The sequence below is a fragment of the Pipra filicauda genome, unplaced genomic scaffold (assembly GCF_003945595.2).
Source record: "Pipra filicauda isolate LSUMZ 115617 unplaced genomic scaffold, ASM394559v2 scaffold124_size2119055_pilon, whole genome shotgun sequence".
NCBI classification, from domain to species: Eukaryota; Metazoa; Chordata; class Aves; order Passeriformes; family Pipridae; genus Pipra; species Pipra filicauda.
This window is the reverse complement of record NW_024103707.1, coordinates 542,209-565,867: the sequence shown is the minus strand read 5'-3', so window position 1 is coordinate 565,867 and position 23,659 is coordinate 542,209. Positions and strand designations below refer to the sequence as shown.

Sequence of the window (23,659 nt, the reverse complement as noted above, 5' to 3'; positions counted from 1 at the left end):
TTCCAGCTGTCAGTGGGAGCTTCCTGTGCCTAAGACAACTGGGACGCATACTGCATCTATACACCATGTTCATGTATAGGTACCAGAAATCCTTATCAGTCCAGATTTTGAGTACTGACTGAAATATCTTCTCATTTTGGAAGGATCTAAAAATAAATAAGAAGTCGGCATTTTTTAAATATGGAACAGTGTCCTTTTCTGACATTTCTTCTAAAAGTAGTGTCATTTAAGTATGTTATAAGTAATAGGGTTAGTTTAATCAAAACTAACTGATCTTTCCTCCTCTGTCAATAAAAAGGAAATTGGCTTTCATGCTTCTGTGGCTAGAAGAGATCCAAATGCACATAACCTGGATCATAAAAAGGAAATACAGCAGTAAGCATTTCTTTTTCTCTCTCACTAATTAACATGTCTAGATCATATCTTGTAACTCATCTCTCCCCAGGACTCTTCCCAGTTAATTAGCTTATTCTTGTGTAAAGCATATTTAATTTTACTATTCACCATTTGGTTCAAGTACTTTTATTACTTTCATTAGTTTTAAACTCCTAGAAGTCTATACAGTTAAACATGTAGGAGACACTGAAACTGTCCCTAAATGTTGGATCTTTGCAAATATCCCAAAGCTCTGCACTGTGAGCACACTGGCCTGAGTACTGCAGAGTATACAACAACCAAGGATTTACAGTTTCTCCTTTTCAGGTGGAAGAAATCTTTCTTGTGCAGCCTACTGTTTGGTATCCCTGTCTTAATCATAATGATTTATATGCAAATACCCAGTGGTGAGCACCATGGGTCTATGGTGCTGGAACGGAACCTCATTCCTGGATTATCTATTCTGAATCTTCTCTTCTTTATCCTGTGCACTTTTGTTCAGGTATGTCCACAGTACGTCCTAGGGGTTTTGTTTCTATTCATTTCCTATTTCATTTATGTAATCTGATGTGGTAAAGACAGGAGACTGGAAAGCTTTAGTGGATTAGGCCTTCTCCCTTGTCTGTACCACCTACAGAACAAAGTGGCACTTTTCTGCAAATTATCCATTCTGTATTTACTCACAGTACTTACTGCTGCCAAAGTTGCATCAGATAGTTTTCCGAGTGGGGAAGGTACTGTCACAATGAAAAAAAGGCCTGCAAACTAATTGGGTAGCTATAGGTAAATCCTTTCATCTTCTGTGCCTTGTTTACTATGCATAGCTGAGGAAAAGGATGATATTTAGCTGGTTTTGAAAATAAGGAAGGGCAAATGAGAGATGTCAATGGAGTCAGTCTTCCAGGAGACCTGAAATTATATCCGTACAAAATTTGCATAGGACAGCAATGCTTTCTCTTATCTACTATGTTTTTTAAATTCTGCTATGGGCAGTATTATGTACTCTCTCCATTCACTGCTGTGGTTACTGCTGTGATCTTAATACAAGTCTGTCCATGCTTACACCAACAGTTTCTTGGCGGATGGTATTTTTATGTACAAGCTTACAAATCGCTGAGGCACAGGATGGCCAATATGGATGTGCTCATCGTACTGGCCACGACGATTGCTTATGTGTATTCCTGTGTGATCCTGATAGTGGCGATAATTGAAAAGGCAGAGGAAAGCCCTGTTACTTTCTTTGACACTCCTCCAATGTTGTTTGTGTTCATTGCACTTGGCAGATGGCTGGAACACATAGCAAAGGTAACTCATCTTCACGCTAGTTATTGTTTAATTATGATAGGAGTAGAATAAAACTAACCACTAGACCACCAGAGGCCCGACCCGGGTTCGATTCCCGGCCCCCTGGGCAGGTGGAGCTCGTCAGCCTTGGTAGGCAATCCACCTAAGAGAAGGTCACTCTAAACAAACCTACATCCTGGGGACCTCACTGCCACTGTCCAAGCTTTGCTCGGCCCCGGCAGATGAACCTCAGGACTAAAGGGTGGGCTCAGTTCAGCGCACGCTGTGTCTCACCTAAAAATCCACTGCGCAGGCTGGAAGGGTTAATGACCTTTCCCAAAAAATCTTCGCTCGCGAAGACTGGCCAAGAATAAAACTATTCAGAGGAATTTTGAGTCAGATGTTTCTGATGCAGCCTATACTGTACAAGGTCATTTAGAGTTCATTGTGTTGAGTAGACATCAGCATTTATATATCTCAATATGTCTTAAACATTAATCTCTCTTTCTTAGAGTAAGACCTCAGAAGCTCTTGCTAAACTTATGTCTCTTCAAGCCACAGAAGCCACTGTGGTGACTCTTGGACCTGACCACTCTATTGTCAGGTACATATTTATGAACCAAAATCGCTTCAGCCTGCCTGGGTCACAGACTATGCTTGATCCAGTTAACGTGAAAGCTGATAGCATAAATAATCTGTCTGTTTTACTTGTGTCTTTTGTAGGGAGGAACAGGTAGCTGTTGAACTGGTTCAAAGGGGTGATATCATAAAAGTTGTTCCCGGTGGAAAGTTCCCAGTGGATGGAAAGGTCATTGAAGGCAGTTCTATGGCAGATGAGTCTCTCATTACTGGTAACTCCCCTTACCTTGTGCAAAAAAGTGAAAGCTTCTAGAACTCTTTATTACAAGAAAAGAGAGCAGACCCAACGCAAACACGGCTGTCTGAATAACCTCCCACCTTAATGGATACTGTGGCTTACCTTTGTGAGCTTGAATTCAAATCCTGTGTCTGCAACACCCTAAAAAGCTGAAGAATTTCCACTCAGTTTTGTCACTTACTAATGTACTGATGGGATGGGTAGAGTCTAAACACTGTTGTCATTATTCCAGTGATCTGTTTGGAGTTTTCTCTGGAATGTAATTGTAGAGATGGTACTTTTTCAGAAATAACTTCTAAGGGTTAATGGGGAAATATTGATGAGATGCTGGGGTATGTATGACAGGGCTCTTCCAGTGAGCAAATAGAGGGAAAGGAAGCTTCATAACTTGACACCTATTCAGGGTCATGGGACTTTTTCACAGCTTCTGAAATTTTCATTTCATTTGATAAATATAGTAAGGATTTAATGAATTGTGCAATTCTTATAAATAAGGTAAAGGATAGAAGAAGTTTACATTGACATTGGCTTACTTGTTTTAGTTACGTATTTACTTTACTTGAGAACCCCGACAGCCTTAACTTAAGAGAACCAGTTGTTATCACTAACCCTGAAAATACAGATTTTGTAGAGCTACTGTTCTTGGAGTGGAAGCATGAGAACAGGAGCTTTTCCACAGAGAAAACTTTTCTAGTCTTTGAAAGCTGAGGATTGTAGAAATAAAGGCAGATTGCTCAAACTCCCATGACAAGGCAAAGTGTTAATGGAGAAATTCCTAAAAGTTCCTTTTCCAACCAATTTGCTCTTGGTCCTGTTGAGGGATGCGATACTGAAAAGTTAAGACCAAGGAAACAGCATTTCCTTTGAAATTAAACCTACGAAAAGGTTTATGGAAGTATGACACTACTTTTACATGTCTTCACCAGACAGAGATACACAGTATGTGATTTCTGGTCATTATTGCTTGGTATACTGAGTTTGCTAACAATGAGCTGAACGCTAATGGACTGTGTTATTAGGGGTATTGGCTCATTTATTCCTACCTTTTCTTTCTAGGGGAACCTATGCCAGTCACTAAAAAACCTGGGAGCACAGTGATTGCTGGTTCTATAAATGCACATGGGTCAGTTCTTGTTAATGCTACTCATGTTGGTAGTGATACCACTCTGGCACAGATTGTGAAATTGGTGGAAGAAGCTCAAATGTCAAAGGTAAAAATAATAGAGAAGAAAACCTTAAATAATCAAAAGATTCTATATTTTCAGCAAACTGTGTTTTTCCAGACTCCAAAAAAGAAATAGATAAAGACTATTGCATATTGTCATGAACTCTGCATATTTATTTGTTTTGACCATAAACATGCAAATAACTGGTTTTCTTTTTTATAGGCACCCATCCAGCAACTGGCAGATAAGTTTAGTGGATACTTTGTTCCATTTATCATCATCATTTCAACAGTGACATTGATAGTATGGGTCACAATTGGTTTTATAAATGTTGATGTCATTAAAAAATATTTTCCTGTAAGTAATTTTTATAAGAGATGGATTTTTTTCTTAGAATGCCTTACAGTGTACTTAACATACTTTCTGTGCATAGGTTTTATGTCACAACCTGGCAAATATTTTTGTGCAATGTGGTGTTTCCTAGACAGAGCAGATAATTACACTTGTTAAAATCTCTCTGCAGGTATAAATATACCTTTGCATTTCCCCCTTAGTTATGCATGGGGTTCTTACAAATGGAAATTATTGGCAGTCTTTCTGGACTAAACATGATCTATAGCTGCATTGCAAGGAGCCATTCCTGTCATGTCTGAAATATTTGTGGATATTCCGGTTCCTAATGGCAGATAGTGGTTTTGGCTTTAGAAAGAAGATGAGCTTCTGCAATCTTTAGGATGTGTATTTGCTGTGCTCAGGAGCTGTGGGGATCTGTGTACCTGGAAATAGGGTTCTCCTTTGCTAAGCTATAAAGGAAATTCCAACAAGTTATATTGTCTCCTGAGAGCAGAGTTAAACATATGTGTGCTTGAGCAGCAAAAAATACAGAAAATACTGTCATAAACAAATCATAACATTGATCTTTATTTAGCATTATGGTAATAATAATAGATTGCTTTCCTACACTAGAGGCTTCCAGACAAATGTGTTTTTTGATATTACTGTGATTGATTGTACATCTCTATTGTACATCTTATTGTACATCTGATTGTACATCTTCTGTCAGCACTCTTACATATCTTTTAATTTTTTCCCCTTTGTCTTCCTTCTTCTTGCAGAATCAGAGCAAACACATTTCAAAAGCTGAACTAATACTGAGGTTTGCATTTCAAACCTCAATCACTGTGCTGAGCATTGCATGCCCTTGCTCTTTAGGCCTGGCTACCCCCACAGCTGTAATGGTGGGCACAGGAGTGGCTGCACAGAATGGTATTCTCATCAAAGGTGGAAAACCCCTGGAAATGGCACACAAGGTTAATAGTTCATTCTGTACTTTTGTATCTTACACAGCTATTGCTACATGAAATATAATTTCCCAGGAAATCCTGCAGGTCCAGAGAAAGACTGCAGAAAGTTGTACTTTTTTTTTTTTTAATTCACTGCTGCTCATTAAAGAAGACAAATCTGACCTTCTTTCTTCAAAGCAGTCACAACAAAGTGTTGAGAGCCAACAGATCCTGCAATCTCATGACTATGAGGCTGCTAATCTTCTGCATGGCCTCAGGGGTTTCTGACTTTTGCACTTTCTTTACCTCTTCTGCAAAAGAGCCCAGTAATCCAGTAGGTTTTTTCTTTCCTCAGAGAGCTATTGTGAAATGCATATTGTTCATGATCAGCAGTTTAAAATGTGGGATGTAAGAGAAAAACCAAATTATTTGAAGCTGTTTTGTTGTATAGAAAAAAAGATAGAAGGGAGGAAGAAAAAACCCTTCAAAGACACGAAAATGATGAAAAGAGGAGGAAGTTGAAGGAGGAAGAGGCTTGACATGTCCACAAAGAATATGAATTGAAACCATGCTATGATAGACTGTATTAGACATACGCAGAACAATTTAAGGGAAAAGGATGGTAAGAGCAAGTTAGTCAGAGTGATAATTCTTGTTCCTATTGGACCAGAAGTTCCAAGTCTTTGAAACAAAAAAAAAAAAGACTGCTAAATAATGCTGGAACTTTTTACCTTTTGGATCTAAGCAAAGCTAGGGTCAGGGCTTTGAAAACTGGGATTCTGCAAGGCTGATGTATTGAAATAGCTGGGAATGGAAAAAATGCCTACTTTGGTAAGTTTTTTTGTTCTTGTGTTTCTCTCTGCTGTGTTTATTTTCAGCATTAGAATTAACTTTAGCTTTGGATTTCATTATATGTTTGGCTGTATTTTTTGGTTCATTCCTGATTCCTCAAGACCTATTGGGCTGGCTAACAAGTGACTGCTGGGTTTGAATTAGCATGATGTTGATTTTGCTTAGGTTCTTGAATTTCTTGCAGCTTCTTGCACTCTCTCTACCTTCTTTATCACCAAACTACTTCCTGAGCCCTCTTTCCTCAGTGCTATTGTCAACTGTTTAGAACAGCATCCATAAAAGCCCTCTTTGCATCACATAGGTTGTGGTAAAAGTGATTAAGGTGCCATTGCATGAGTCTTGCATGAAAATACATGTACTGTCCTTTGTATGTGCATCTAAGTCCTACAATGATGCTGTTGTCTGAGATCTTGATGTAGGTACAGGATGATGGTGTAGCTTGAGTGAAATCACTGTATGGGGAATGAATAAGAAAGTATAAGGAGATGTACTGTACAAATAGTTTAAGGTACATACAGAAATCCATAATTTTGTAGGGTTATTCTGTCTTCTTGTGGATATAGTCAACTATTTTTTTAAGGTCTTGACTGCATTTATGTTCCAAAAACATATGAGCATCCCTTTACTCACAGGGCTTAGGGAGTAACTGTGGTTTATTTCTTGCAGATCAAGACTGTAATGTTTGATAAAACTGGGACCATCACCTATGGAGTTCCTAAAGTCATGAGGGTGCTTTTGTTGGGAGACACAGCTGTGATCTCCCTGAAGAAGGTACTGGCGGTTATTGGCACTGCAGAAGCCAGCAGTGAGCATCCTTTAGGAGTGGCAGTCACTAAATATTGCAAAGAGGTACTTAGTCTTCCTATTTCATCTAAGGCCTGAAGGCGTCTGTGCAAATGCAGAAATGTTATATAAAAGGATCAAGTTCCAGAGGGACAGGCCTGCCTGAAAAGTAACAGGCTGAAAAGCTGGGAGGTTGAAGGCAGGGAGGTACTGCAGAGAGATCTTAACAAGTTAGAAGACTGGGCAATCACCAACCACATTGAAGTTCAACAAAGGAAAGTGCCAGATTCTGTACGTGGGGTGGGGCAACCCTGGATGTACGGACAGACAGGAATGAGATGCTGGAAAGCAGTGCCATGGAAAGGGACCTGGGGGTCCTGGTCAATGGTAAGTTGAATCTGAGTCAGCAGTGCCCTGGCAGCCAGGAGGGCCAACCATGTCCTGGTGGGCACCAGGCACAGAATTGCCAGCCAGTCGAGGGAGGGGATTGTCCCGCTCTGCTCTGCACTGGTGCAGCCTCACCTTCAATACTGTGTGCAGTTTTGGGCACCACAATATAGGAAAGATATTGAGCTGTTAGAGAGTGTCCAAAGGAGGGCAATGAAGATTGAGAGGAAACCATATGAGGAGCGGCTAAGGGCACTTGGTCTGTTCAGCCTGGAGAGGAGGAGACTGAGGGGAGACCTCATTGCAATTACAACTTCCTTGTGAGGGGAAGCAGAGGGGCAGACACTGATCTCTTCTCTATGGTGACCAGTAACAGGACCTGAGGGAATGGCTGGAAGTTGTGTCAGGGGAGGTTTAGGTTGGATATTAGAAAAAGGTTCTTCACCCAGAGGATGGTTGGGCACTGAACAGGCTCTCCGGGGCAGTGTTCACAGCACCAAACCTGACAGAGTTCAAGAAGTGTTTGGACAATACTCTCAGGCATATGATGTGACTCTTGGGAATGGTCCTGTGCAAGGCTAAGGGTTGGACTTGATGATCCTTGTGGGTCCCTTCCAACTCAGCATATTCTGTTATTCTGTGATTTTATGGTTGTGCATCTTAGTCTGGACATTACCAGAAGGTATATTTTAAGCTGTGCTTTTCTGGTAACACTGTGGAGTTCTCAAGCAAGACCTTACAAAGTTTTTCTTGAATTAATAGAAAAATAAGGATTGTGGAATATGTGCAGGAGCAATAATTATACTTAAAATAGCATTGTGAAGCAAATGTAGTGACGTTTCTTGTGTTACCTGACTGTAGTCACTTCTCTTAGTCACTTGCTCATTTCAATAAATTAGGGAAAGAGATTTAAAACTTGAATATTAAACTGTAATATTTTGTGAGTTTCACAAATTAATTAATGGATTACTCAAATCTTTGCAAATTTAACAAATCCTCAGAGGTCCTGTATATATTGTGTTCCTTAAATGTTTCAGAAAGATGGAAAGCACAAATCATAATGAAAATAGGAAACCTGTTCAAACAAACTGTTTCTTTCTGCTAAGAAAAGTCCTTAATTGATTTAGGGAAAAAATAATTGGAAAGAATATATCAAACTTATTAGTGATAGATCTTTCACTGATAAAATTTAGAACTGAACACTGAATTTAGAAGTATGAGTAATTAACTGGTTGCCTTTCTTGTATTTTACATTTTCTATTTACAAGTTCTCTTAGTACCCTGATACTTCTGTAGTTATCCCATGCACCAGTTACTACTGGATCATAGCTTATATGAATTTTAATGCTATACTGTTTGATAATATTCTTACCACCCATCTTATCATTCCTGTGTTTTAAGAAGGTCACTAAAAGATACATATAGTTCCAACTTCCAGAAACAACCCAGAATAACTTGTTTATAGATAAATCTTTTCTCCATTCTTTTTGAAACTGATAGGATCCTGGTAATCCTTTTCTTATCTTGAAGGTACTCATTGGCTTCTCACTCTAACTCAACAGGAAAACCCAGTTCCTTATCATCCAACTAGATCACTCTAGGAATTAGAAACAGGTTTTCACTATACTTTTACATATATGTATACATATATATATGTGTGTGTATATAAAAGGTCTGATCTACCACAGCCAGTTGTCTGTGAGGTTAATTAGAAGTTGCATCTTTTCAGAAGGTGTGTGGCTTCAATTCCTAATCTTGGCTGAAGTCGTGAACCACCAATCTAACTTTTTCATGCTTAAGCTACCAGGAAAAGCTGTTCTTTATAGTTTGCTGGTGCCAGGGCTGAGACCTGAATGTGATCTGTATGGCTGTCCCTTTCTGGAAGTCTAAGCCACAGCACATCCAAAACATGCTTATTTTTAGTTCTGTGCTACTAATACTCTGTGCTAGTTTTTGGTTGGTCAGTCATTGTCAAGAGGAGTGAGGCCTCTTTTTTGCAGGAGTTAACTAATGTTTGTACCCCATTTGGGCAGCACAGACTGGTGATGACCTCTGGTTATGTCTACAGGAGCTTGGCACTCAGAGTCTGGGATACTGCACCGACTTCCAGGCAGTCCCAGGCTGTGGTATCAGCTGCAGAGTCGGAGGAGTTGAGGCCATCCTCAGCACAGCCAATCAGGGTCTCGATAATCTGGATGCTAACAGGAGTGGGGACAGCAGGGCTCCTCTGGGAGATAACGCGGTGATCACGCTCTTGGAATCACGTGGTAAGTCTGCCCCTGAGGTGACCAGCAGTGGCAATGTGAGAGATGATGAATCAACAGTACCGGCCGTTGTAAACCAATCCTACTGGACTGGGAACAACAGAAAAGTGGATTTGTGGCAGAAGGAGGCAAAGAACAAAGAGGACCAAAATGTGGCTTAGCAAAAATTGAAGCTCTTTTCTGCAACTCTTGATCTCGCTGCAATTCAGAAATCTAAATGAGAATTTAGATGCTACAGTGATGGATACTTGAAAATTACATACAATACTTACACAATATTCCTTTTGGATAGAAGAATGGTCCTGCAGACAGCAAAGTTTGCCAGTTAGCGATATCTTCCCATTTAGAACAATTACCTTTAACATATATTTCTTAGTGCAACTTTTTATATCCTACCCTTCAGTTCCTTATTAACTTTGGCCTTTTGTTTTCTGTTCATATACCACTTTATATCTGAAAACAGAGTTTCAGTGTGTGACATTTTTGATTAGGCCAATACACTTGGGTTTGTTTCAGACTCTCTAGAAGCCACTTTGGTCTTTTGTAGTGGAGGAGAGAAAGTAAAGGTATTTAAAACCTTCCTTAAGAAGCTCATCAGTTCTATTCAAAAGGCTGTGGTGCTCCTGACCTTTTTGAGAAAGCTATTAGAAGAATTAAATAGAATAAGAACTTTAATCATCAGAACTGTGCCATTTGTAAATGGTGTTAATGTAATATTTTCTCACCTTCTCATACGGCTCTTGTGAAGTTGGATTGAATTCATAATGAGGTTCATTGTTTATTAGAACAAAACTACTTTTTTCTTGTCAGAAATAGCCTTTATATTTGAAAGAAGTCATTAGCTGTGAGAACAAAGGAGGATGGCATTTACTAAACATGCATACTGCACTTATTCAGAAAAACAGTGCCAACTGACAAAGGCAAATACGGGCAAATACCTCTACTAAATTCATGACACACTTCTGTATGTAAACAGGCACAGATTGTGTCTTGAAGGAGAAAAGTTTCATGAGGCTGTCTTCAGGCACTGCCTATGCCCAACTTGTCATCCTCGAACATCTCTGCTTGTGTACACTATTTTCGAGTTGCTAATTTTTCTTTTTGTCTGTGCACAAAGGTCCATCACCATCTCATACATACTCAGTGTTGATCGGAAATCGTGAGTGGATGCGACGCAATGGCTTGAATATTGCAAATGATGTGAATGATGCAATGACGGACCATGAAACGAAAGGACAGACTGCCATACTAGTGGCTATAGATGGTAACTGTTGTTCCCTGGAGTGACAATAAATATCAGTTAATCCTACTGAGGAAGGGATAAAAGCAAACTCTGGAGAAGCTGATCACTGGCTTAGTGGCAAGAAGCTACTAAGCTTTTGGTGCAGAACTGCTTGTGAACTGCAAAGTATCAAGGTGTTCTTAAAAGAAGCTTTCGCCATAGAGCAGTGTTTATAAGATTTTGTTGTGTAGTTTTTAATGTAAGTAATAATTTCTGAAACCCCTGTTGTCTAAGGCTGTTGTTCAAAAAAGCAGTACCAGTGCAGTACCATGTCCAATCCTGACTTTACATCGCCTAGGGGTCACAGGCCAACCTATTGCATCACCGGTTTCAAAACATGTAATAAATAAACATGATGATTCATTAGATCAGTCAAGTATAAATTAGACTCAATGAGTTTTGCTAGTGAGGTTCTGCTCTGTGCTATACAGAAAGAGATCTCAGATAATACCTTGATATAACAAATGATTGTAATGGTCATAGATTGCCAGTGCATCTGTGATCTTGAAATGAGGCCTGTGATTCATTTACTGTACAAATATTCTTGGTGCTCCTAGAGGGCAATTTTGAGAGGCATGTGCACATGGATACACCTTTAAATCAATGGGTTGGAAGGCAGATGCAACACCTCTTTGTGAAAGTAATTAATTCTAATAGAGATCCAACCCTGAAAGACTAGGGGACATAAAACCAGACACTCTATGTGCTTCCTCTTGGAGGATTGGCTTCAACATTTCTCCTGGGCACAAACTCCAAAACTTTCTCTGGCCCACTATCATGTTTATTTATACCATAAAATATAGGAGTCAGGCATGTTTAAAAGCTACCCTCCTCCCCTTACTCCTGGTCCTTAAATATCAAAGATGTTTACTGTTTGATCTGAAACAGATAAATGAGGAAAGAAAGAGACCGTAAATGAGAAAGCTGCAGACAGTTATGCAGGCAATAATGCCCAGAATGTGTTGGAGTGAGAGAGGGGAAGCCCTTTCTCTTGCTGCCACTTTGCCTCCTACAGCTCTCTCTAACAGAGGACGTTTCTTTGTGCAGGTGTGTTGTGTGGAATGATTGCAATAGCAGACACTGTCAAGCAGGAGGCAGCCCTTGCTGTGCATACACTGAAAAGCATGGGAATAGATGTGGTGCTGATAACGGGGGACAACAGAAAAACTGCAAAAGCCATTGCTACTCAGGTATCTGCTTCTTTGTGTTTCAAAAGAATATACGATGAGGTTTTAAAACTCTGGTTTGTCCCACTGAATTTGAAGCAGGACTTCAGTTTCCCTGGAATCCCAGTTTCCCTGGATATGTTAAACGAAGACTAACATTTCTTGAACTGGACTGCAAATCAGGTCAGGTCCTATGGCATAGTAAAGGCCAGCGGCTGCTGAAGACATGCAGTCTTCTCCAGAGGTATAGAGTTCCTTGCAGTAATCAGTTGCTGAACTGAAGCCTTCTGCTTCCCTTCACTGAAGGGCAGTTCTGTTTGGTTAGTGATGAAGGAAGGTTCCTTGAAGGTCCAGTCCTGTTCACAACAAGGGAAGTGGAGATTTGTCAGTATCTTCAAGGGTAACATAGTAGTAACAATATGAATTATTGTTAAGAAGCATAGCAGTTTAAAGGATGTTGGGTTTATAGGAGATTCCCCTGATCTCAAACTCTAAATGCAAAATGAGGAATGGCTGAGGAACTGGAGTTGTTTAGTCTGGAGAAACGGAGGCTCAGTGGGGACCTTATCACTCTCTACAACTACCTGAAAGAAGGTTGTAAACCAGGTGGGGTTGGTCTCTTCTGCCAAGTAACAAACAACAGGACAAGAGAAAATATCTGCGTGGGGCAGTGGTGGAGTCACCATCCATGGAGGTATTTAAAAGAGATGTGGATGTTGTGCTTATGGACTTGGCAGTGCTGGGTTAACAGTTGGACTCTATGATCTTAGAGGTCTTTTCCAACCTAATCTATGATTCTGTGATTTTACTGAAACTTTTATTGGTGCATCACGCAGCATGGTTAGCTGAAAACTGCCTCTTTTAACCATTAAACCCTTATTGCTAGGATAGTGGAGCTTCAGAAGCCCTGCAGGGCATGATGCTTAGGGCAGAGCATCATTTGCCAGCATCTCTGCAGTAAAGATGGCGGGGGCTCTCATCAGGCCTTTTCTTATGCCAAAGGCATGGTGCTCTTCAGCTTTCTGTGTAGCTTGCAAGTGTTGCCTTCACTGGAATCAGTTGGGTTGATATTCCTGTGTTTCCCCTTCACCAGAACAGCAAATGGCTCTCCTTTCAGCATGAAGCATATCACCATCTGAGTGTCTTTCTTTGTACATAGGTTGGGATCAAAAAAGTGTTTGCCGAGGTTCTTCCTTCTCACAAGGTTGCCAAGGTTCAGGAACTCCAAAATGGGAGGAGGAAGGTTGCAATGGTTGGTGATGGAGTCAATGATTCCCCTGCACTAGCCAGGGCTGACGTTGGAATTGCAATTGGAACAGGCACCGATGTTGCCATTGAAGCAGCAGATGTTGTTCTTATCCGAGTGAGCACTACATTTTTAACCTGTCCTCTTTTATCCCTGATGCTCTTCTTTTTGGTTTGGTATTCTGAAGACTGCATGTGGAAAACACTCAATGCTCTTCTGTCTTGCAGAATGACTTGCTGGATGTAGTTGCCAGTATTCATTTATCGAAGAGAACAGTTCGAAGAATACGAATAAATCTAATTCTTGCCTTAATTTATAATCTGCTTGGAATACCCATAGCAGCAGGTATGTGGCTGCTAGAGCTCATCTTGTTGAAGGCAGCAGTATACTTGAACTCTGTAGTGCATCTTGTAGGATTCCCTGCTCAAGGAACCAAAGAGAGGTTCCTAGATTATTTAAAACTTGGTAGAAGGATGACAAAATAAATACTTTTTTTTTTATATGAACAAAAATATTTGTTCGCCAAATTTTAAACTCTTAGGAATATGTAGTTCTATGAAATTAAAACCATGCCCTTACTTCACATAGCAGTACTTGGGGATTATTTTCTATATAATCAAACTCAGCTCTAATCAGATACACCACCCCATTTCTGGGTGCTCCCTCTTTTATTCACCCTGAATCACACGTTCTACTACTTGCATCCTCTATACCACATGCTCCAGATTCCTACTTAAAATTTACTTCAAGCATTCGTCATTTTGTTTATGAGTAACTTCTTCCTTTGCCTGTACGATTGTCTAGTCTTTCTGTTGCCTTTGCTGTGTTTCATCTGTGCAGAATAGCTGGAAGGGACAAATATTATTACCTTGTGGCTACAGTCTTGTAGCTGTATTTGTGCAAAGGTCATCCCTTGCAACGGAAGGGTCATGTTTAGAAATAAGTGAGTAAATATATATACTGATCTAGTTGTGTTTATGGAGGTCTCAGCAAGTCATGCTGTAGAACTGCTGATCTGTTCCATAGTATGAAGGAATGGAAATGCTTGTGTTGGGACAGGTGGCTCTGGCTCATGTCCATATCTTTTTTTCTAGGTGTGTTCATGCCTGTTGGCCTTGTGCTTGAGCCTTGGATGGGATCAGCTGCAATGGCAGCTTCTTCTATGTCTGTCCTGCTGTCTTCCCTGCAGCTGAAATGGCAAGTTGTCTTACACTTATCAGTTGGGGCACCATGACAACACTGATGATGGGATGCAAGTGAGACACACTTTGGGCTTTCTATACCTAGATGGACTTGGTCATGTTGATGTTGTAGCAGGTGGTGTGGCAGCTGCTGTCAGCACTTCAGCCTGACGGTCCTTTAGCTTGGGGTTGTTCTGTCTTATCCTTGGCTCCAAAAGAGACAGATGTTGCTATTATGAACTCACTTGGACTAAGACAGTGCTGAGCATTCTTTAACTAGCAGCTGATAACCACCTGAGCCCATGTGTTGCAAATCTAGTTCAATACCAAGTAAGGTAATGATCAGCAGGTTTTGCTGTGGATATCAGGTGAACAAGTCATTCAAAAGATAATTCTCCATGATGTAGCAGTCGATTTTTTTAAAAAATATTTGTACCTGTTTTGTTTTTATTTTTGTCTATTTAAATTAGCCAGAGAGAAACAGAGAAGCAGTGTATTTATTCTTTTGCACCTTGCTACAGATATCTTTCTCTAATTTTTCCGAACTATAACAAGATTTTTCAAATTCTATTAATTTTATTAATGCTGCATTTTTGGGTGCCCTTTCTGGTAGTTACATTGGACCTGTTCTTAACAGCATAGAGAACAAACATCTTTCAAAAATAAGACTTTTTATGGTGTTTGAAATTAATCCAAACCTTCACATATTTTTATGTGGCTGGGGTCTTTTGTATATTACAATATAGTACAGTACAGTATAGTATAAAATAACATAGGAAATCAGTTACTGCACTATGTTTCTGATTCTGCAAATGCTTGATGAGACCACAATCTAGAATAAAAACTAAATACATACTTGTGTCTGTTTGCAGAACCAGCCCTACCACTATAGGATTTTCATCCTAGAATCATTCTGTGCATAGTTATCCAAAGGATGAGAAATTTCCATAAAGGGATTCCTTTATTCCCAGTTTCTTTTGATCTTGTGCACATTGCATTAAGTATCACATACCATTGTGGGTAGATATTGAGAACCCCCTCAAAAAAAATGTTTGGCTTCAGACTTATGGAAGGTGTATTACAGTATATTCTCTAGGACAACAATCTTTCTTGAAGCTTCAGATCAGCTGAACAGAACTTCAGATTCCAAAGAACACAATAGTACATATATACCTGAAGAAGACCATGCATATGTGCAATTGCTTTGACATAGCATAAATTGAATCAGAAAGTGATTTTTGAGTCAGTCAAGTCCATTCATCTGTAATTGTCTACTATGAACCTTCTCATAGTTCAGCAAACTCATAATTTTTCTTGAGGAACCTCACTTTGAGTGGCCTTCTCTTTTACTACTGAAATATTTTATGCTGTGTGACAAGTACTCTTAGCCATTAACATTGTGTCTGAAGTGCATAGAACCATAGAATCATTTGGGTTTGAAAAGACCTTTAAGATCGTTGCGTCCAACCATTAACCTGACAGCACCAAGGCCACCACTACCCATGTCCCTAAATGCAGCAAAAGAGTGCTCAACCAATGGTATGTGGCCTTGAATGACTGAAAACTTGAGATCAAAGGCATCTCAAGAGGTGTTCTGCCATTTCTCCATCATCCCCCCTATCCTTCTGTGCCTGTCTTGGCTTGAGAGAATTGGCAGGCTCAGAAATTAAGTAGTAATAAAAATTATTATTCTGTAGCTGATTTTTGAGACTGTTACATTCTTGACACCACACATCTTAAATTAATTATTTGTGAGCTATTAGATAGGAAGCTGTTAATTTAAACATATGTAATTAATCTATAAATTTATTTTTTCTATAGAGATACTTTCAATACAGTTAGGTTATCAGAAGTTTCAGATTTGTTCCAATGCAGAAGATGCTTCTACACGTTGACCTCTTGGTATTAAACATCTTTTCTCTTTCTCTTCTTAGTTACAAGAAGCCAGACACAGAAAGTTATGAAGCTCGAGCTCAAGGCCACATGAAGCCACTCACTCCTTCTCAAATCAGTGTTCATATTGGAATGGATGATAGAAGAAGGGATTCTTCCAGACCGGCTCCTTGGGATCAGATTAGCCAAGTGTCTTTCTCTTCCTTGGCTTCAGACAAGCTGCCGAGACGTAATGGTTTTGTTGAGGAGGAAGGGGGAAAGTGGTCATTGCTCATGAATGGAGGAGATGAGGAACAGTACATCTGAAGCAGTGCATTCTTAGTACAGAGAAATGTTTCTCTTCACCAGTGTTGGGAGGGATTGACTTGTTTCATCAAGAGCTTCAAGGTTGTAAATGAAGTTACTCCTTCAGCTCATAAGACACTTGCAACCCAGCTCAATGTTGGGTTGTACAGATGATGGATTTTTTTCAGGTCACCAGTTATTTCTAGTTATGGAAATAATCTGTGGCTCTATGAACTGGCTTCTTTGCATACAGCAGTTAGTAAAATAATGTAAAATTGTAATTTTCAGAGTCTAAAAGAGTTTCTTTCTCTGTGACTCTTTGCTAGGCACCAAATTTCATACTTTTCACTCTTTCTAACTTTATTCTTTCAAGAGCACGTGAAGCAAAAGTATTTTCAGAGCTGCCAAATATTAATGTGTTTCTAAGTGAAATTAGCAATGGCATAAGAATCTCTGTGGTCTGAAGTTGAATTTTTACACAGAATCCTAACTAGTCATGTCACCGTGAGAACACTTTGTATTTAGGATTCATGTATGTCTCCTTGGACCAAAAATGCTTTGTTATTTCACTGGCTATAACTCTCTGAAGGGTCTTTTTCAAAGATTTTCACTTGTTTTCAGGTTTTGCATCATTTTGATGCACATTTCCATTGCTAAACTTGTTCTGTGATTTGCACTGCTCTCCTAGATTTTCTGTTTTGCTCAATATGAACCCTTTTTTCTCCTTTCCTTGCACAAGATATCTTCTATAATTACTATTATGTATACAGATATTCCTGTTTGGGACAAATTCCTTTAAATCACCAGGAACTTTTCCATTCCTATTGAAGTCCACAAAGGCAGAAAAATTCCTAGTCCAAGTTATCCAAGATACTTGCAGGACCCTAGGAAGCTCCTGACAGTTGGGCAGTTATCTGTCTCTTTCCTCTGACAGATTGAAGAATTTATGTCAGTGTGAACAAAATTGGTATTTACCATGTTATGACTGAGAGCAGAACTATCACTGGTGGGACTCCAGCATAGCAGAACAGAGCGAGTTTATTGCATAAGTTAACCCCAGCTTGCTGGTTGCTTAAAATGGAGTCCAAAGTTTAAATGACAAATGTGGAAAAATGGCCTTAAAATGTGAGGCTTCTGTTTGCTGTCACATCTAAATAAATGACAGGAGGACTTGAACTAAGAAGATTTGTAATAGCAAATGTAAATTTGTATTCATGTTTTGAATTGGTTTTAGTTTCCTTCTTTGCTCTATTTTATTGAGAAATCAAGGTGCTGAACAACACTTTTTTTTTGCCTTAACATCTTTTCCAAAGCTTGCAGTAACTCTATCCCCATAAATGTCAAATTTATCCCTTAACACTTTTGAGAGTCAAGACAGTAGGAATCAATGGCTTTGGTGCACTGGATCCAGTCCTGGAGTGCTGTGTTGTCCAACTGTGGGACTCCAATGTAAGCAGACCACAGTTTTATAATCTAAAATAAAAACTGAAAGAAGAGGAAATGCTATGCTAAACTATTGCTAAAATAACCACTTACTTTCATTGACTTAAATATAAAGCTGTTTCCAACACGGGTTCAAATCCTGCTTCTTCTAATGTAAAAATGAAAAACAAGTAAGAGAGGAAAAGAATTGTGCTTAAAACATTGGCCAGGTCTTCCTATTCTCTCTTCCTCTCAGTATTGTATTTGAACTGTCCTTAGCAAACATTGACAGAACTGTCTTATATATATATATAAATCAGTTTTAAAACTCTCTATAAATAGAGATTACTTTCACAGCACACACACTTTTCAAACATGCCGTAGGTGCCTATACATTTCCCTGTGGGAAAGAGGATCCGCCGTTTCACTGTTCTGTGCTTTCTTACCAGTCCTTATGGTAAAAATATGATGGTTTTTTTTAACAAACAAACAAATAAATAACTTTGTGTCTTTGTTTTTCTTTTTTCTTTGTTGTCTTTTTTCCTTTTCCTTTTTCTTTTCCTTTTTCTTTTTTTTCAGGGGTACAGAATAAAAAAAGAGCATAAGCAGTGATTGTTGGATTGCAGAATACATATGCACAAGGTTTTGCAACTGTTTTGTGATCTGTTTCGGGCAGGACATATAGGAGGGAAAAAAGCATATTGAAGGGTAGAAATAGGATTCAAAATCATCCTGGGAAATTGGACAGAACTGGCAAATTTTGCAAACAAGAAAGAAAGGAATTAAAGGTTAGCCCAGCAGAAAAAAGTCAGGTGGTTGTCTGGCATGCGCTTTGTGATCTATTCTAACAACATAGTGATTCTGCAAAATTAACAGAAGTATTGAGATGTTTATAAAGACTGTATCATCCATATGACATGAAGTACCTCATTCTGTTGTGTTTTTGAGAGGCATCAGCTGAAATATCAGGTCTAGTTTTATATGTCATGCTTGTTAGGAAAAATGGATACAGGTCAGAGAAAAGCAGTGATATTTAAGAAAAATCTAGAAACCGTGAGAACATAAGTATATGAGAATGAGAATTATAAGAAGATTGAAAGAGTTTGAGTAGGGTTGCCTACAGAATACTCAAAGGAAATACAAGTCTCAAAAATGAAGAGAATGATTTCTTTCTTTCACCTTTTTGGTGTCTTTTATGTTGGTGGTGGCTAGAACAAGAAATAATAGGCTTATTGAATCAAAAAAGATTTAGATTAGTCATTAGGGAGGAATTGTGTAACAGGAAAGATTGTGGAGGACTGGAAGAGGTTGCAGAGGGGGATTCTTTGGGTGTGCATGGCAATCAGACACATATCTGATGACAATGCGTTAGCCACAGGTGAATCCTGCCTTGGGTCAGGCAGCTGCCCTGGACAAGCTCCTAACCTTGTCCCCAGCTGGGCTTTCTCTTATTTCTGTGAATGTTTTATGAACTGGAAAATTATTAGAGTAGAGGATTGATCACACTATCCTGCTCTCAAGAAGTGCCAAGAACTGGAAAAAAGGTTACCTTTGACTTATTTAATAACTTTAAATGAATTGGAAAATATGTTAAGGTTTGCTAATTATATTTGTATAATGTCTTAGACTGTAAACTGCTGTGAAACTTGCATAAATCTTAGAATCAGAGTGGTTTGGGTTGAAAGGATCCTTATAGTTAATCTAGTGCAACCCTCCTGCCATGGACAGGGAGACCTTCCACTAGAGTGGGTTGCTCAGAACCCCACCAACCTGGCCTTGAACACTTCCGGGGATGGGACATCTATAGCTTCTCTGGGCAACCTCTGCCATTGTCTCACCACCTTCACAAATAAGGAATTTCTTCATAATATCTAACCCAAATCTACCCTCTTTCAGTTTAAAGCCATTGCTCCTTGTCCTATCTCTACATACCCTTGTCCAAATTCCCTGTCCAGCTCCCTTTAGGTACTGGAAGGTGCTATAAGATCTCCCTGGAGCCTTCTCTTTTCCAGGCTCTCAGCCTGTCTACATAGGAGAGGTGTTTCAGCCCTCTGATCATTTTTGTGGTCTTCCTCTGCACTTGTTCCAACAGGTCTACCTACATCCTTCCTGTATTGGGAGCCCCAGATGTGGATGCAGTACTCCAGGTAGGGTCTCATAAGGGTGGAGTAGAGGGGCAGAATCACTTCCCTCGACCTATTGGCCACGCTGTTTTTGATGCAGCCCAGGATATGGTTGGTTTTCTGGGCTGCAAGTGCACGTTGTTGGGTCATGTTGAACTTCTTGTCAACCAACACTGCCAAGGTATAAATACCTATGAGGAAGTTAGAATAGTTATACATAGTAAAAAAAAAAAAATATAGGTGGTAGTCCTGACACTTGTGATCATGTGCATTTGTTAAATTTGAGCTGACTCACTGGAGGGGTGTATGAGATGGAGCTCAGCACCTGCATTTTTGTATAACATAATTATGAACTTTCCTTGTCTCCACGGGGATTGTCTGCCTGCAGCCCTCTGGCAGAGCAAGGCGCTGGTCTGTGACTGCTGTTCCTCTGCCCTGTGAGCCAGATCCAGTAAAAGAGCTGGAGGAAGGTGCCTGAGAAGGCAGGCTCTTGAGGCAATTCAAAAGCTCGGTGCGCCAGCTGCTTTCCAGTGTGCCACACTTCTCCTCTTTCCCAGGACTGAGTATTTACATGGATTAGACAGTGTGGAGGAACTTTTCAAATCCCAGTTTTGATCTTAGGTGTCTACATTCTGCATGTTCTCCCAGCATGACTCAGTTGCTGCCTATCTGACCTCTAAATGTTGATATATCTAATGATTTACGTGGGACATCTAGTTGTTTTGCTCTCGGAAAAGTTTGTGAGTCTTTTTCTGTAGCTTTTTTTTTTTCCGATGAACACAGAAGACATCTAATGAATCAGCTCTTCGACCTTCATGTTATTTTTAATGCAATAGCTCAGGAGCACTGTTGCCTGCAAAGGTTTTCAACTATTTTTCTTCTCATGTTGTAGTTTTCTGATACAATTTTTTGGTGCCCTAAGTTCACAGGAAAGAAAGGATTCCATTTAATTTCCGCCTCCTTTCCTTGTTTTTCAAGCAAATAAACTGTCTGATTTCTGTCTCAGCTGATTACAACCTTTCTCTGACTAAGTATTCGTTCAAGGATTGTATTTTCTCTAAATGCATTTGTGCGTGAAGAAAAAAAATGAGTAGGTGGTGAAATTATACAATGGTGTACAGGGATGTGAAATCAAATAACACTGAAATGTCAGATTTAATTTCCTCTACTAAGACACCAACAACAAGCGTGTTGGTTTTCAGTGGGAAATTGTTTGAGCGTCACAACAAAAGAAGTAGTGAAGCACAAAACATCCTGCTCACATGTGGGTCTCAAACACACATAAGCACAGGAGGAGACATTAATTCCTCTCCTTGTCTCGAGTTAAAAGCACTCAGGCTTTGCAGGCAAGGACAGCCCATCCACAGGCTCTCCATGCAATGATCTGATTTTCATGATTGGTTTATCTTCAAGCTTAAAAGGATGGTTTCTGAAGTTTCTCCTGTTGCTGCAGGGGAAGGGATATGTGGTAGGAGGTGTGTTTCCCCACTTGGGCAATCAGCCTCCTGAGATGGAGGTATGTCCCCTAGGAGGTTTGTGCTGGTCAGCGCTGAGCAGTGCTGCAGTTCAGGGACATCCTGGCATCAGGGTGAGTTTTGGGTCAGGGTGATGTGCTGACCCAAAACTGCAGGTCCAGCCCAAGCCAGAGAAACCCCTTAATCTGTAAAGCATCTGAAGATCAAATATATTCACTGCTGGTTAGCAGCAATGGGAAAAAATGTGAAGGGGGCAGTTTAAGTCATGTTTAAAATTTTGGGCTGACTTAACTTTATAGAGCCCAGGAAACAGATTTTAGGCTAGCATGTGTTTGGCTTGAACTCTGAATTGGTACTTTGTATTATTTGATGCTTAAGTAAATCCAGAGCTGCACAGATGGTATCTGCTGAAATTACTTTCTTTTTCCTTTGACAAGCTGAGATTCAAGAAGAAAAGCTGCACTGAAGAAAGCTGCATGTATTTCATGATTGATATCAGAAAATAAATTAGGCATAAATCTGAATATTTGAGGCTTCTAAACAATTAGGGAGCTACCCCAAATCCATAGAACTGTATTTAAAATGAATAAATAGACTGGATTTGAAAGAAGTTTGCCAAACTGTTTTTCTTCTGCTGCCACCTCTTATTAAGATTGACACAGTGCACTGTTTTTGTAAAAAGCATCACTGCTTGAGCCTGTGGATTTCATCAGGCCTCTTGGAGGTCCCAGCAGGATGCGAACAGGAGCTGGTGCCAAGCCTGCTGCTGGGAAAGGCTGGGGGGCAGATTCATTGCACAGGGGGCACTGAGCACCACTGGTTGTGGTCATTTTGGGTGCACCCATTTTCAGTTTTCAGAATTGTCAAATTCCCTGTGTCTCAGTGGGCCGGTTTATGGGGATGAAGCAAAGGACACAGGTAAGGGTCTCATCCAGGTTTGCAGTGAAGGTGTTTTAGTGTACAGGTTCATGTGAGCTTTCCTGCCAGGCAGGGGGTTACTTCATCATGTGCACGCAGTGAGAGACGTGATTAACTGTCTTTCTGCCTGGAGTGAAAATGTAAAAGGCTTCTTTGCAGACAAGTGCTGGATTTTAGATGACCCACATGCAGCGTGTCCCCAGAGCAACCTGTGTTACCTCCCTATTGACTGGGATGCATGGGATTGGCCAAGCAGCCTGGGGCAGCTGCATGCTCTTGTGTAAAGAGAGCACTGGCACCACCTCACGTGTCCTGCTGTGCCTCCAGCAGTGCCTCTGCATGGACACAGCCGATGGACTACATCTGATTGCTGTGAAAAGACAAGAAAATCCCTTGACTTTCCTACAGGACACAGCATCAGACTGTGAAACATAAACCATTTTGGGCTCAGCTGCTTGTAACCTGCATGCAGGTTATATGCATTCTGACAATGCTCACATCCACCACATCCAGCTCACACAGGCAGAACCGGCAAAATTTTATTCAAGGCAAATCAGATCTGCACAGGGGGCTTGCTCCAAAGCCTGCTTATGTGTTCCAGTGGTGCAGGAAAGGTTGTGTAGTGTCAGGCCCTGCTCCAAGAGACTTGCCTGCATTCCTGCAAAAAGGGACCTCACTTCCAAGGGTTAATGTTATTTTAAGATAACTCTGCATTGCAGTTGCAAATCTGAGTGGTTGGGAGCAACCTGCTGAACAGGAAAGAGCTCATTAAATATATACTGTCACTGATTTATAAGGGAGTGCAGAGACAATATAATTACTATAATTATGTTAGAATCTTGCTGCAGAGTTGCCATTTGTGTTGGGAATTTTATCTTCTCACAGTGGCAGGAGGATTTAAAAACTGCATACACCTGCCAATATATTTGTGCCACAACTAACTTAATCAGAGAAGCTTTTGTTTGATTGCTCTCTTTACAGACCATGGAGCTTGTTAAGTATATCATCATCTTAGAGATGAACAAGAGGTAGGCAAGGCTTTTGGGTAGCATGCTGCTTGCTTCATGTCCATGGGGGAGGCAAATTTTGACTGTAAAGGTGACCTGGCCAACGCTATTCTGGCCAAGGCCATGTTGCAGTGATAAGGTTTATACCAGTAGCTCACAAGCTTCTGGAAGGGTGATTTTGGTGGAAGATGCCTGCAGTTGCCTGCCTCTGCTAGTGCAGGTACCCACAGCTGGAACAAGTGGGCTGAGAAAGTCAGCGGCGAGTGTGAGGTTTAAGTTCTTCTCTGGACACACTCCAGTGCCTCAATGTCTTTCTTTTAGTGAGGGCCCAGAACTGAACACAGGATTCGAGGTATGGCCTCGCCAGTGCTGAGTACAGAGGGGCTCTCA

At 40.2% G+C, this 23,659-nt stretch overlaps 1 protein-coding gene across 4 annotated transcripts in view; it reads left to right on the top strand.

The window, feature by feature from the left end:
• Positions 1 to 18,272, top strand: part of ATP7B (ATPase copper transporting beta) — a 45,966-nt gene extending 27,694 nt beyond the window's left edge. For all 4 annotated transcript variants that reach the window (XM_039389150.1, XM_027723156.2, XM_039389158.1 and 1 more), the window contains 16 exons: positions 299 to 375; positions 703 to 877; positions 1,447 to 1,680; positions 2,172 to 2,263; positions 2,383 to 2,510; positions 3,593 to 3,747; positions 3,925 to 4,059; positions 4,818 to 5,012; positions 6,504 to 6,686; positions 9,076 to 9,274; positions 10,389 to 10,535; positions 11,601 to 11,743; positions 12,879 to 13,082; positions 13,193 to 13,310; positions 14,060 to 14,162; positions 16,081 to 18,272. In XM_039389150.1, the coding sequence (XP_039245084.1) occupies positions 299 to 375; positions 703 to 877; positions 1,447 to 1,680; positions 2,172 to 2,263; positions 2,383 to 2,510; positions 3,593 to 3,747; positions 3,925 to 4,059; positions 4,818 to 5,012; positions 6,504 to 6,686; positions 9,076 to 9,274; positions 10,389 to 10,535; positions 11,601 to 11,743; positions 12,879 to 13,082; positions 13,193 to 13,310; positions 14,060 to 14,162; positions 16,081 to 16,345 (2,553 nt within the window). In that variant the 3' untranslated portion in view covers positions 16,346 to 18,272. The remainder of the gene's footprint in view (positions 1 to 298; positions 376 to 702; positions 878 to 1,446; positions 1,681 to 2,171; positions 2,264 to 2,382; positions 2,511 to 3,592; positions 3,748 to 3,924; positions 4,060 to 4,817; positions 5,013 to 6,503; positions 6,687 to 9,075; positions 9,275 to 10,388; positions 10,536 to 11,600; positions 11,744 to 12,878; positions 13,083 to 13,192; positions 13,311 to 14,059; positions 14,163 to 16,080) is intronic.
• Positions 18,273 to 23,659: the final 5,387 nt, after the last annotated feature.